Source organism: Bipolaris victoriae (genome assembly GCF_000527765.1).
Source record: "Bipolaris victoriae FI3 unplaced genomic scaffold scaffold_80, whole genome shotgun sequence".
In the NCBI taxonomy this organism is placed as follows: domain Eukaryota; kingdom Fungi; phylum Ascomycota; class Dothideomycetes; order Pleosporales; family Pleosporaceae; genus Bipolaris; species Bipolaris victoriae.
In genome coordinates this window covers 76,880-90,582 of record NW_014575312.1, presented here as the reverse complement: position 1 = coordinate 90,582, position 13,703 = coordinate 76,880, and the positions used below count along the sequence as shown (strand labels likewise).

The 13,703-nt window shown below is 50.6% G+C and overlaps 6 protein-coding genes across 6 annotated transcripts; 4 read left to right on the top strand and 2 right to left on the bottom strand.

The window, feature by feature from the left end:
* Positions 1–544: 544 nt before the first annotated feature.
* COCVIDRAFT_18380 (hypothetical protein) lies at positions 545–2,252 on the top strand (the record flags this gene model as incomplete). The annotated part of the gene is made up of 4 exons (XM_014698287.1): positions 545–709; positions 926–1,183; positions 1,543–1,614; positions 1,671–2,252. The coding sequence occupies 4 exons, from the start codon at positions 545–547 to the stop codon at positions 2,250–2,252; spliced, it is 1,077 nt and encodes a 358-aa protein (XP_014553773.1).
* Positions 2,253–2,488: 236 nt separating this feature from the next.
* Positions 2,489–4,383, bottom strand: COCVIDRAFT_18379 (hypothetical protein; the record flags this gene model as incomplete). Its single annotated transcript, XM_014698286.1, has 7 exons — positions 2,489–2,754; positions 2,826–3,430; positions 3,484–3,503; positions 3,567–3,723; positions 3,787–3,884; positions 3,950–4,137; positions 4,200–4,383. 7 exons carry the CDS (start codon positions 4,381–4,383, stop codon positions 2,489–2,491), a joined length of 1,518 nt encoding a protein of 505 aa, XP_014553772.1.
* A 2,646-nt stretch (positions 4,384–7,029) lies between these two features.
* COCVIDRAFT_40225 (hypothetical protein) lies at positions 7,030–8,636 on the top strand (the record flags this gene model as incomplete). The annotated part of the gene is made up of 2 exons (XM_014698313.1): positions 7,030–8,395; positions 8,449–8,636. The coding sequence occupies 2 exons, from the start codon at positions 7,030–7,032 to the stop codon at positions 8,634–8,636; spliced, it is 1,554 nt and encodes a 517-aa protein (XP_014553799.1).
* Positions 8,637–9,610: 974 nt separating this feature from the next.
* Positions 9,611–9,935, top strand: COCVIDRAFT_40224 (hypothetical protein; the record flags this gene model as incomplete). The annotated part of the gene is made up of 2 exons (XM_014698312.1): positions 9,611–9,752; positions 9,832–9,935. The coding sequence occupies 2 exons, from the start codon at positions 9,611–9,613 to the stop codon at positions 9,933–9,935; spliced, it is 246 nt and encodes an 81-aa protein (XP_014553798.1).
* A 515-nt stretch (positions 9,936–10,450) lies between these two features.
* Positions 10,451–11,482, top strand: COCVIDRAFT_106716 (carbohydrate-binding module family 1 protein; the record flags this gene model as incomplete). The annotated part of the gene is made up of 2 exons (XM_014698311.1): positions 10,451–11,086; positions 11,150–11,482. 2 exons carry the CDS (start codon positions 10,451–10,453, stop codon positions 11,480–11,482), a joined length of 969 nt encoding a protein of 322 aa, XP_014553797.1.
* Positions 11,483–12,121: 639 nt separating this feature from the next.
* On the bottom strand, positions 12,122–13,096 carry COCVIDRAFT_106737 (hypothetical protein; the record flags this gene model as incomplete). The annotated part of the gene is made up of 1 exon (XM_014698310.1): positions 12,122–13,096. The coding sequence occupies one exon, from the start codon at positions 13,094–13,096 to the stop codon at positions 12,122–12,124; it is 975 nt and encodes a 324-aa protein (XP_014553796.1).
* Between the last annotated feature and the right edge of the window lie 607 nt (positions 13,097–13,703).

The following is a 13,703-nucleotide window of genomic DNA, read 5'->3' as shown; positions in this document are numbered from 1 at the left end:
TTTCGTCGTCGCCGCCGTCGTCGTGTTTGGGGAGGCCATGCAGGGAGCAAGAGGGCGGATCGGCTCGGCGGGGGGTCATGCGTAGTATGCGTAGGGGCCGCCAGTTGCTGGCGAAAGGTGAAACGCAGGTGCGCATCGCATCCACTGCCACCTGAGGCTGACTGTCGCAGCCCGGCCCAGCCAACACAAATGACGTCCGCCACTTCTGGTCCGAGTCGTTGTCGCACAATCCATTCCCCACCCCCAAACTCTTTCTCTCTGTCTGCACATTACGCATCTTGTACCTTAATACTACTGCCAAGTATACTACGATCGCCCCGTAAGTTTGTCCTGCCTCCCATATACACAAACAGCATCCATCCATGCACCACCCACGCAACCTGCTACCGCCCACTACGCCACAAGTCCTTTCTCGCTGCGCCACCACTATGCACAATGGCACTACTACTACTGCGCTACACCGACATGCTACTTACTTACCACTATAACACGCATACACTACACTAACTAACCCGCGTCCACCCCCACCAGCTTACGCCCAGCCATGGCACCAATGACTGCCCAAGAGCTACCCCAGCACCCAGAATACCCCCACATCGTCTGGCAACTGACACCCCAAAGCCAAGGAAAGGTACCCGTTGCCAAAGATCGAGGCGGGCCCTTTAATGTCGCCTACGAGGTTCACGGCAATGGCCCTCGACACCTGGTAGTAAGTGGCCCCACCTCTCGGTATTACTCTCGACCCTTCGACATGGGTGCCACCTCAGGCATGCAGCTATCATCACCTCTCTCCTGTCACCGTTTCGTTTCGGTTGCATTTGTCGTCTCAACATCTGCCCGGCGTCTCAGGTCGCTGAACATGCCGACATCTCTTTTTTTCTATTTTACTCTCCGACACAGCCTCCAGAGATTTAACATCATGTAGTGGGTCATGGGCCTGGGAGGCATGAAGTATGCCTGGCAGCGCCAGACCAAGGATTTTGGCCATGCAAAGGGCGACGAGTACTCGTGCCTGGTGACCGACAACCGTGGTATCGGTGATTCGGATAAGCCCACGTCGAGATACTCGACGTCCGAAATGGCAAAGGACCTGATTGAGGTCATTGACCACGTTGGCTGGACCGCCAAACGCGATCTGCACGTTATCGGAATCAGCATGGGCGGAATGATCGCCCAGGAGATTGTGAGTCGTGTTTTTTTTTTATTTTGATTTTGCATCATTAGGCGTTCAACGACCGTCTCCAACCATCAGACACCGGATACGCGGCGTTCCGTCAACCGACACACATACACCCCAGCTGCAGACGCCAAACGCCTCAAAAAACGACATCATCCTCTCTGACACCATGCCTCGCCCTGTAATCTCAGCGGTTCATACGCCCTCCGCTCCTCTTTGTACACGGCTCTTCCCGTACACTTTCGCCAGGCAACGCCTGCATTGCCGTGATACCATTACGTGTTGGTCGACAAGACTTGAGCGAAAAAAAATCTTCCTGATAAGCAAAGAGACTGTGAGATGGCTTAGTGCTGACCATGACATAGGCAATGTTGATACCAGAACGCATATGCACCCTGTCGCTTGTATCAACAGCTGCACATCTCTTCAGAACCACAGTAGGTCCCGCAATTGCTGCCACCTGGCCAACCCACACACGAGTTGACCCATGCAGGGCTTCTTAGAAAACCTCTGGAACCGTGCCAATCTCTTCATACCCAAGTCCCTTGATACCCAGATTGAAGGCGTCAAGAAGAATCTGTATACCCAAGAATGGCTGGACGCGCCAGACAACCTGGAGCCTGTCATCCAGGCCTTCCCGACCAATGGGGACCGCTTTGCTGCAAATGAAATGTGGAAACGCGAGCACCCAGAGTACTTTTCCAAAGCACCCTTCATTCTGCAGGCCATTGCAGCTGGTTGGCATTACAAGAGCCCCCAGCAACTGCAGCAGCTTGCCCAGACAATTGGGAAGAAGAGAATCATGGTTGTCCATGGCACAAAGGACCAAATGTTGACTTTTCCCTTGGGCGTAGTCTTGTGGAGGGGTCTTGAGAAAGGCGAGGGCGTAACGGGCAAGGAAAATTGGCTAGGCATTGAGGAAGAAGAAGATGTCTGGCAACAAGGTGAGATTGAGAAACACTTTATCAAGGGACAAGGCCACGTGATCCCAGCCGAGATGAGAGAGGAATTCAACTCGTGGATCGAAGGGCTGGTTGAGAGAGGCATCAGGCTAAACGAAGAAGAGGGCGCGTAAGGTTGTACTCTTACAGGTGACGTCAGTGATTAGATCTGTAGCTCCCCCCTTATAAAAAAAATAAAGAAACTTTTCAAAAAAAAAGTTCAACAAACGCAGTGACTGAAATTCTTGATCATTACAGGTGTCTCGCTACCACTAATTCTATCAAGCAACATTGAGACAAATACATTAAATATCTCATTTCAGAGTATATCGAGCTATGCATCTTGATCCATTCCTCTTTGAAGATTTTCTTACACCAAGTACCTAAACCCAGCCATCATCTTCTTGCCTTCTTCCACACTCACACCTTCGGTAGCCGCAGTCTGCTCGGCAACATCGCCATGCACAACCCACGCATCGGCCCCCTCATCCAACCGCTTGTTAAGACGAATGAGAATAAATCTAAAAATTAGACATCCGATAATCGTAGCACCAAACATGGCCGTGACAACGCCGTAGCTGTTCCTGTATCCGTTCGCCGCCATGTTCCACACGTAGGATCCGGCAATGTTACCCACTAGAAGAGCGAGAATCGTTAGTGCTGTGTTCTTTCTCGGGTACATACTAACATGTCAGATGAATACGTACGTTGGCTGAAAGCGTTAATCATAGCGATAGCGACCGCGCGCTTTGCCGGTGGACGGGGAAACGACGACGAGATCCACGAGTAGAAAACGATGAAGCCCGCATATGACGACGCCTGCAGGAACAGTGCTACATATCGCGCCGCCGTATTTGATGTAGCCATAGAAATAACAAATCCCACGATGCCAACGCAAATGGGTCCGACAATGTGCCAGCATCGCTCCTGCTGGCGATCCGAATGCCACGCGTTAATCAGACTCACGACACAGGCAAAAGCCCACGGTGGGGCGCTCATGAGCAGCGTGGTGATGTAGCCGAATCCGAGGGTCTTGGTTAAGCTGGGGAAGTAGGCGTTGAAGGAGAGACCGGTGACGTAGGCGGTGAATGTGATCATCAAAATGTAGATTTTGATGTCTTTGACGGCCATGAAGAAGCCTGCAAAGGGGGATTGCTCTTCCGAGTCTTTGTCGGCTTCACCGACATCTTCAGTCATTCGGAGAACGGCAACGGCGCGTTCTTCTTCGGTGAAGCCGCGCGTGTTGTGGGGGAGATCGGGGAGGATGAATGCTGCGGAAATGGCAATGAGCATTGTTACTGCTCCTTCGATCCTAACTCTGTATTAGTTGTATATAACTTTTACTTGAAAATTTCCAGTGCCTACCAGTAAAGCCATCTCCAAGCCTGTTTGTATGTCAGTATTCGCTTAAATACAAAAAGGATACTTGATCGGATTATTTTACTCACCTCATGGCCCAAAGTTCCCTCCATGTTGCCCAAAACAGCCGCGCCTACAAGAGACGAAAAGGCGTTCGAGATGAGGTTTCCGCAGAAAAGAATGGCATTGCGAAGCGTGAGTTCGCGTCTGGTATACCATTTGGAGAGGATGAGCAATGCTCCCGGCCTAGAATTCGTCATGTTAATTTCGCTCTAACTACGCGGAAAGGCGGTAACGGGGGGAAATTACAGGAAAGCTGCCTCGACGAATCCAATGAAGAAGCGAATGGCGACCATGCCACTGAAGTTATTGACGTTACCGCTCAGCGTACTGATCATTCCCCAAAGCTATTTAAAAAAAGGCAACGTTAGCGAGGTGACTTTGCGATATGGTACGACAAGAGGTTTCATACCAACATAACGACTGAAATGTAGAGCGATGGTCGGGGTATCACGTTGATAATCATGTTCGATGGGACTTGCATCAGAATATAGCCGACGTAGAGAATACTCAGGCATGTCGAGTATTGCGTGGGAGTGAGACCGAGATCTTCTTCAAGACCGCCCAGACGCGCTGCAGCAATGTTGTTTCGGTCGAGATCTGGTAGTAATAGTCAGCACCAAATACCAAGCATGCGACCGCATATCTGGAAAATCCCCTACAGTTCATAATGTAGATCAGCACGAAAAGCGAGCATCGTACATCCAACTTGCGCTTCAGCGACTTCTCAACCTGCCTCCTTCTTTCGGGATCCATGGTGGCAACAGCGCTGGGTTTTGTGTGGTGCTCCGAGATCTGAGCCGCATCATGCGCAGATATCTTCTCTCCCTCGTACGCTGTGGCCATATTGCTAGAGCTCCTTGTCGTTGCAGGAGAGACGTAAATCAACAAGCGCCAGACGAACACATGGGGTCCCCTCGTTATTACTTATAGCTGCAGCTGGGGAAAAATACGACCCCAATGCGCTCTCCGCTCCGCTGTGGGCCTCCATACAGGATATTTACCACCCTACCCCACTGTACGTCAATCCGATCAAACACCGTTGCATGGCCGAAGAGTCTGCACCGTGGCCTAGTGGAGTAAGGCCAAATGTGCCTGATGGTGTCATGGCGGTTGAGCGCACGTCTCGAGTGGAGCCTGGCAGCAACAGTTGCATTTTGCCTGCACAAATCGTTTTCCCCCCGCATTAGGTCCAATGCGCCATTGGATGGCAGGTTTGGTCGCACGTTGATCCAGCACTATGGCCAGCGCTCAGACTGGCAACAATGGGTGCAGATCAACAAGGCATGTAAATTAGCCTTTGCGCATGTGGCTTGCACGTCTTTCTCCATTACCTGGGAGGCGGTCGGACGTCGGCTTCTGCCAGTCAGATGCCGATGGTGCAAGCCGTACTATCCGATGCCTCGCTTGCGCGAAAAACGCTGGTCGTTGCTCGGAACTGCATTACGAGAAAGTGGATCCCCGATGGTTGTTGAGCCGCATACTCTGCCTTTTTGCGTTAAGACCGTGACATTCGCTCGTCTCCAGGCCGAGCTAGGATATAAAGTGCGGAGGATTGATTGCTTTGTCGTTTTCCCCGGAGTGATGGGCCGACAATGCCAAGCTACAGCCACGTGACATGGGGCCTGCAGTGTGGAAAAATCATGTCATAGCCCAAGTCCGCTAGCGGTGACTGTTAATTGCTTATCCGCCGGAAAAAGGCTTGTGCTCAAGTTTATTTTCTCCTTTGTCCAATGAAGAGAAAATATGACCAAAAAACAGAGAAGCAGCAGGCTTATGGTAAAGACAGGAAACCCAAGTCTCTCGATCGAAGAAAGTCTAATATCTTCTGAACGGCAGACGAAGGGTCAAGGGCCGGTTCGGTTCAGCTCCATTTTACGTCTGCTATACTCAATCTGGGAATAATCTGAACTCTGCCTCGAAAACGGATACGGAAACGGCGTCGTGTTCGGAAAACGGATGCGTAAGTCTGGCAGTCAGAAAACGGCGCTAGAAATTGTTGGCGCCCTTATACTAAAACAAGCACTGTCTTGTGCCGATTCACTCTATGTTTTTTTTCCTTCGAGGCGAAAGTGAGGTCTGTTTTGTAGCTGCACCTCTGGACCCCTGGCGAGAAAACGGAGCCACGTGACTGCGTTAGATATGAGACTAAGTAGCTCTCCCCTGCTAAAGTTCTAAACCTAAAATGGTAACAAAATGGAAACGGAAAACGGAGAACAGAGAACGAACAGGCCTCAAGTAGTTGAAGAGGAAGATGATGGTCAAGGTGAACTGCGTGTGAAGGGCAAGGAGGATTGGGTGTAGGGTTTTCAAGGGCAACGTCAAGGGAGATTCGGAGCAGAAAGGCCACGTAATGAAGTAATAACACTAGAGGTCATTGGAAAAGAACAAGCTCTGCTGCGTCGTAAGCTTGATGAATATTTCATCTAGGAAATACGGCTGTTTAAAAGGAGCAAAAAGTTTTGTCTTTTAGCATTATAAGGCACTGGGACGCGCCTGATAATTGGCTCTGCTACCACCACACCAAAACGATTAACCACCACCCCACTCAGTCACTTCCCGAAACTTGACAAGTATATTGGCCGCTATTCGAAATCCCTGAACATACGCGCATCGAATCCAGTCAGTCGGTATTAGGTGAGATTAGATTAAATGAGATGATCAGACGGCGCATAGACGACCGGGCATAGCTCGCGTTTAAGTATCCTTGCCGGGGGTATACTGCATATACCTATAGTATGAGCGATCATATAATATTTTCTTTCTAGGAAGCCAGCGGGATCAGCAAACTCGCTCAACACCTCTTACGTACAGATACACAAGGTTTCCCAGATTCGACAGCGGTTGATTTGCCTTTGGCGAATGAGCTGGGGTGTGGTTGATACGCAAGGTGGTAGGAATAAGCTGCTGAACGCGGCCCGATTCCGTAACGAGTAAGTATACGTAGTCACACTGGACACGCGGGAAGTATAATTACCTGAGATGTCAGGAAGCGACGCGACAGGATACCATCACTGCGAACAAACATCCTTGATTAGTTCTGTTGTCTTTCGCGGACGCTTCAGCTAATTATCTACGGCATATACTAACCCTACTTGGCATCCAGCTCTGAAATAACCAAAATCCACAAGCCAACATGCGGAAGGTCTGTAAGCGAGGGAAACTAGTGAATTAAGGTTTTGCGAGGTAGTCAGCACTTGACGATCCGGGGTAGTGGTTGGACCGGGAGGTGACGGATATGGCCTATGCACCGTTGAAGCGAAGTCATATACTTCTTAGTTTTGACCGCAGCGATTGGCTACACAGTACTGATAGACAAGAAGACGTTATTTGGAAAGTGAGCATATCGGTGCATCATCCTGAAGGGGTTGCTCTCCTGCTGTTGATGTATATAAAGCTAAAACGGTAACCAGTGAGACACTGGTTGACAGCAGTGGAGTGTTGAAATTACCATTGCTACAGAAGAAAGCCCTCAACCGTGCAGTAGCTCAAATGTCCATATTTGACCCTTTTCCATATGGAGTGTCCTCCTCTCCGCTCATCCTCTTCTGCACCGCAGTCATCTTCGTCTCCATCGCCATCGCCGCCGTCATCGTCCTCCCCATAATCGCCCACAGGCTTCTCACCCGCCAGATCCCACACAACGCACCCCCTGAGGTTCGTGACAACTACCCAGCAATTGGTCCATGGGGATTTTGGAAGCGACGGTGGGATTGGTATAAGGAATGTATATCTCAATCACAGACGGGCAATTTTTCCTTCCATGCGGGGCCTAACCTGGTTGTTGGATTATTGGGCGACACGGCACGAAAGGTGTTCTTCGAATCGAGACAGCTACGCGTGGCCGAGGGCTACTCCGATATCGACGGCGCACCAGCCAGCGTAGAGAAGTTACATGATGGCCAGGAAACGGATGAAGGCATAGACAAGTGGTTTGCCTCTCGCCTCTCGCAACTACTAAAAGGACCGTATCTCCACAACAAGCTGCCTGATCTCAAGTCCAATATCAATGAGTCGATTGATACTATTCAAAAAGAGCCCAGTGGCATAATCAACGTCTTTGACAGCATGGCTTGCGCCGTCTATAAGTTGACTATGGGCACGTTTGGCCCAAACGAGCTCCTCAGCGACCCAAAAAAGCTTAAACAGACGCAGAGCCTGTTCGGGAGCATAGTCAGTCGCGCGAGTCCCATTTCCCTCTTGTTCCCCAGTCTTCCCTCGCTTGGTGGCTTCAAAAGATTCTACAGTGGTGCACGGGTATTCTTCTTACTCCGGGGCATAATCAAGAAGCGTACTACGAGTGACAAGAAGCCCTATGACGCGATGCAAGTTTTGCTTGACCAAGGCCACAGCGTCTTCAGGACCACCATCTTTGTCTTCGGCGCAGTATTTTCAGGCATGGTCAACTCTACCATCAATACTGGATGGCTCATTTCCTACTTAGCAGCTGCTCTAGAGTGGCAGGACAAGGTACGGCAAGAAGTACGCAAGGTAGCGGCCAAGTACGCTCAAGACACCAATGCGCCACTACGCAAACAGCTCGATGACATTCCGATAGAAGGATGGGAATCAGAGTTTCCCCTCATCAATGCGTGCTTGCGTGACTTGATTCGTCTGCATATACTTACTATCTACTTCCGGAAGAACATGACCAGTGACGACGTTCCGCTGGGTAACGGCAAGGAGGTCATCCCTGGCGGCGCCGTCGTCGCATATCCGTCGTACGACATCCACCTCGATCCCGAAGTCTACACCAACCCATATGAATGGGATCCATCAAGGTATATGCCAGACCGTGCCGAGGACACAAAGAGGCCACACGGCTACGTGGGCTGGGGATCCGGAATGCATCCATGCCGCAAGTACACCGACTCCACATGTATCGTCCCCCTGAACTAATTTACCTTGCAGTCGGCATACGCTTCGCCACTCTGGAAATAACAATGGTCACAGCGTACTTTGTCGCTTCGTTCGACTTTCAGCTTGTCGACCAAAACGGCAATCGTTTGTCCAAAGTGCCAGACGACGACGTGAATAGGAGACAAGTCCAACTCCCCAAGATTCTGCCGTATGTCAAGTTTACACCGAGGGACAAATAAGGTGGTGGGACCCGAAACACACGGTAAGAGGGAAAGAAAAGAGCAAGAAGAGCTTATCGTCGTCACCGACAGGGCAATCCATAGTCTTTTGTATCTTTGCAGAGAGAAAAAAGAACCGCCTTGTCTCAATTATATTCGTAGGAAGCGGTGAAACATACCGTGACCTTGGCTTTTTTATGCTGGATCCCGAGGCATCCCTATCTTGTCTTTTGTGATGACAGCGCGTCATGTCGGTTCGCGCCCGCAGGATCCTACCCATCCCAACATTCCGCCAAACACGCACATTCATGCCGTCTCGTAGCGCGCGCTATTCAATCATCACATAGTGGCGTGAGCCTGTCAAACAGAGTGAATAACGTAGCCCTTCGTCGTACCTGCCATGTGCATCGATGATGCCCGGTAGTTTTCGGAGTCTTCCACTGTGTGCAATTCTCATGTAAACATATTAAGCCAAGATGGCATTCGATAATTCTAGAATAATGACTAACTAGCGTTTGTGAAGGTCTTTTGCAAGATTTGGGCCTAGTTTTATTAATACACGATAGGCTGGGTTGCACGCTGTCGGTGCTGTGACGTGCGGGTTTGCCAAGGTTGAAGCTTTGCCCAAAGGCCGCCCACTCCGCGTCTCGCCCCTGGCAGGGTGCAGGTGGCGTTTGGGAACGGGGAACGAAACGCTGGGTTTCCACACATGCACGATTCATGACCCGTCTCTCTCTTTTGCAACGGCATCGAATTTTCTTCTCTCTTTGTTTTGTTTTGTTTTTTATTTCTTTCAAACACATTTGCAAGGCTGCACAGTCTTGTGACTGCATATTTTTTTTGGGCCCAGAAACGATAAGACCGAATTCATTCACCAACAAGACCGAAAAGATAGTAACTAGGTGGTTTTGTGAAAAACTAGTACGCAGTCGTTGCAGTGTGACCCTCTCCTATAGTGTTTTGACCAAGCTGTGTATATTGCTTTATCGTCTGTCATGACCCGCAACGTGCCCACGTTGCCCAGGATGTGGACGAACCGAGTAAGCAGACGTCGAACTAGCACGACGGCCCGCTCATGTCATGCCATGAGTTTACATGGACGTCAAATCGCCAAGTGTGCCGCGCTTCCGTGGAGCGGTAATGCCCCCTGTATCTCGCTACCGCCATTTTGCCATCATTTCTATTCAAGTATCGAAGAACGATAGCGGAAAGCAAGCCTGCATGAAGAGCGGAAATTTCAACGGACCACGACCCCGCCGCACACTAATCCACGTCGAGGCTGGGCTCCCAGGAATCCGTGTTTTGACAGCGCGATACTGAAACTCGGTGTTTATTGCTGGCCCCGGTAGGCCAAGTCTAGGTCGTTTACGAGTTGTTCGTCATTGGCTGGCCCCGCTGTGTTTCATCTTTTCCAAGTGTGCGGCAAGGCTGCACAAGCGCCACTACCCTCCTTATAGCCTAGGATACGATATTCGCTAATGAAGAGGACCACTACCAAGAGTCTTGGTACGGCGGACAAGCTGCAAAGGAACGCTTCAGAACCACAATTGTGCATTGTTTGATCGGGCAAATGAATGTCCGTCCAAACAACTTTGCCTGAGTCGAGACGACCGGTGGCATGGCCACGGGTGGAGAGGCACGGGAGGACAGGGCAGCAGGTGCTGGTGTATATAACATACAGACATGTCTCCTCCATCATATCCTCATCAGCCTCTGAGTTCATCAACCAGCAGTCTTTTACATTCTTTTCCAGTCCTTCTTTTCGATTCTTTGCCTTTCGCAAACCACCTTCTTTTCAACCAACCATCTAAAACATTCGTTACTGCTAGTTCAGAATGAAGTTCTCCGCTGCTCTTATCGCCGCCGTCGCCCAAGTGGCTTCTGCTCACTACTTCATGGACAAGGCCATCGTCGGTGGAACTGAGACGTCTTCCTTCAAGTACGTTCGCCAGTCGACTCGTGCTACCAAGTACAACCCCATCAAGTTCTCCTCCAACCCCGCGGCCGACATCCGTGACAACTCCCACGCCGATGGTCCCGATATCGTCTGCAACCAGGGTGCTTTCTCCTCTGCCGGCAAGACCGATGTCCTGACCGTCAAGGCTGGTGACGAGATCCGCCTCAAGCTCGCTGTTGGCGCCAAGTTCCAGCACCCTGGTCCCGAGATGGTCTACATGGCCAAGGCCCCCGGCAGCGTCAAGACCTTTGACGGAAAGGACGGCAACTGGTTCAAGATCCACGAGCTCGGTGTTTGCGATGGTGGTGATTTCACCTCGACCGCCTGGTGCGATTACAACAGGGATTACATTGCGGCCACGATCCCCAAGGATACTCCCAGCGGCGAGTACCTTGCCCGTTTCGAGCACATTGGTGTTCACCGCTCCCACGTCAACCAGCCTGAGCACTACGTCTCCTGCATGCAGATCAAGGTTGAGGGTGGCGGTAACGGTACCCCCGGTCCCACTGTCAAGGTAAGTCTTCTTACTCTCTCCCCATAACAACCACAGTCCATCATTTACTAACCATTCTTACAGTTCCCCGGTGCCTACAAGGCCTCTGACCCATATGCCAACTTCAGCATCTACAACGGCCGCAAGGCTTTCCCCATGCCCGGCCCTGCCGTCTGGAAGGGAGGTGCGGGAACCGCCAGCTCTGGCTCTTCCCCTGCTGCCCCTGCCAACAACGCCCCTGCTGCTCCCGCTGCCACCACTCTCGCCACCAAGCCCGCTCCTGCTGCTACTCCTGCTCCCGGTGCTGGCTGCGCTGCTCAGTGGGCCCAGTGCGGTGGTTCCGGTTTCACCGGCGCAAAGTGCTGCGCCAAGGGCTCTTGCAAGACCATGAACCCCTACTACTCCCAGTGCCAGTAAGCGTCTCGCGCTCTGGTATGATAAAAACAGGTTCAACGCTGAACGTGTGAACGATGATGGTGGATGGACGGCTTGCTCACCACTGTCCCTCTTCTTTGGCTTCCGGGCTGCTGTACAATCTTTCTCAAGGGCTTTCCTGGGGGACCTGGCTACTTTGACTGCTAGCTTTTTCCTGTATATACTCGAGGCTCCATACTTTCTTGTTATATAAATCATTTAGTTGTCTGATTCTTGCTCCACTTGCTTTTGACCATAAGTGATGTCTTCTGTGAAAACTGGTGAGCCTATAAGCATTCCCGATTGTGGATGGTACTATGCAGTACTCTGGATGTCACACGCAATAGTGAGTAATTCCATTGGATTGTTATGTTTTTGTGTATTGAGAGTTGAATAGTTGACCATGGAAAAGAATCGTCTCCACCGAGGCGCTCTGTTAAATGTCATGCACACTGTTCAAGTCTTGCATAAACCGAACATCAGCATAAAAATAAAGTATCACTTTTCATCAATCATCATTGACATATGGATACTTGCAGACAACAAAATTCAGGGTCTATAGTTGATATAACCCCGTTTCAGAAAAACACACGACCACAGAAGTTGTTGGTAGAGTGACAAACGAGATCTATATTTTGGCAATTATTGTTGTAGCAAGACTTTCTGCTCTTCTTTGGATATACCAAAAAGATACAAAACGTCCAGCATGCTCTTCGAGTTCAAGCGGGCAGGAGCCTGCATCTGCACCTTTGGCTTTGCATGGAAAGCAACGCCAAGACCGGCTACGCCCATCATGGGAAGATCGTTGGCGCCATCACCGATGCATACTACTTGTTCCAAGAGTATGTTCTCTTTGTCGGCGATTTCAAACACGTGTTGTCGTTTCTTTTGCGCATGGACAATCTCGCCTGTCAATTCGCCCGTGAGGGTAGCTCCGTCTTCAGAGACAACGAGATGGTTAGCAAAGGCATAGTCCAGGCCGAGCTGCTCGCCCATCCAGCCGGTCAAGGGCGTGAAGCCTCCGCTCAAAACGGCAGTTTTGAAGCCCAGTCTTTTGAGTGCAGTGATGAGCTCCTTGACACCTTCATTGAGCGTTATCCTGGGCTTTAGGGTTTCGAAGACGGTGCTTGGCACGCCTTTCAGCAATTTGCATCGCGCGCGCAGACTGGCCTCAAAGTCTAGCTCGCCGTTCATGGCTGCAGCCGTAATGGCAGAGACTTCTTTCTCGACACCAATCAGCGAGGCAATCTCGTCAATGACTTCTTGCTGAATGAGGGTGCTGTCCATGTCAAAGACGGCAAGTCGTTTGTAGCGCCGGTAAATCGTGTCTGCTTGAAAGACGCACTCGATACTCCATTGACGCTCAAATTGTGCGACGGCATCGTGCCTCCGCAGGCTGTCGAGCGTAATGGCCTCAGGGCTGGGGAGTGGAAAAGTAAGCTCGGCTACGCGACATTGCTTGGTTGCTTCCAGTCTCTTGGTGGTGATGGAGTCGCGTTGCAAGCCTGGGATGATTGTCGTGAGCACAACCTCAAAGTCGGTTAGACAGTCGATGGGCCCGGTTTCATGAAAGAGAGTTGCGACGAGGCGGGTTGGTGAGGCATCGGGGGTGGACATTGTGGGCGATGGAGGGGTAGTGAATGTTGTTGGGGGGCATGGTGGGAGGGGTAACAAGATTTTCGCAGGGGTTGCGGCCTGGGATTCAGGTACAATAGCGGCACCGTCAGACAAGCCCGCCACGGCATTTCATCAACAAGCACTTGGGCAGAGGTGCGCACCATAATCATGTGTATGGACTGTCATTCTGTATAGTTGAAATACGCCCAGAATTCAGTAATCTGTACGCAGCACCAATTCAGATCAAAGGCGTCTATACTATTATCTGCGAAAAGACAGTGGAAACATTACAGTCCCAGGGAACTGTCACCTTGAATCATGACATCTGTATCCACATAATAGTCAATAGAATTTACCAAGCCACGTACTTTGGTATGGTTCATCTCGCCTATACTTGGCCTAGAGTGCTGCAAGTTTAGAGAGATGCATTTCGATTCCAATATTACACGATAGAGAGAATGCGTATTGGGTTTGGTAAGCACAGAAAGTACTCATGGAAGGCGGTCTATGATGACACATGGAGTTTTGTATATAGAACAGAGTTGATAAGAAGAGTAGTGCTGACGTGTGCAAAAGCAATGTCGACGAGTAATCGAAAAGAGGATGC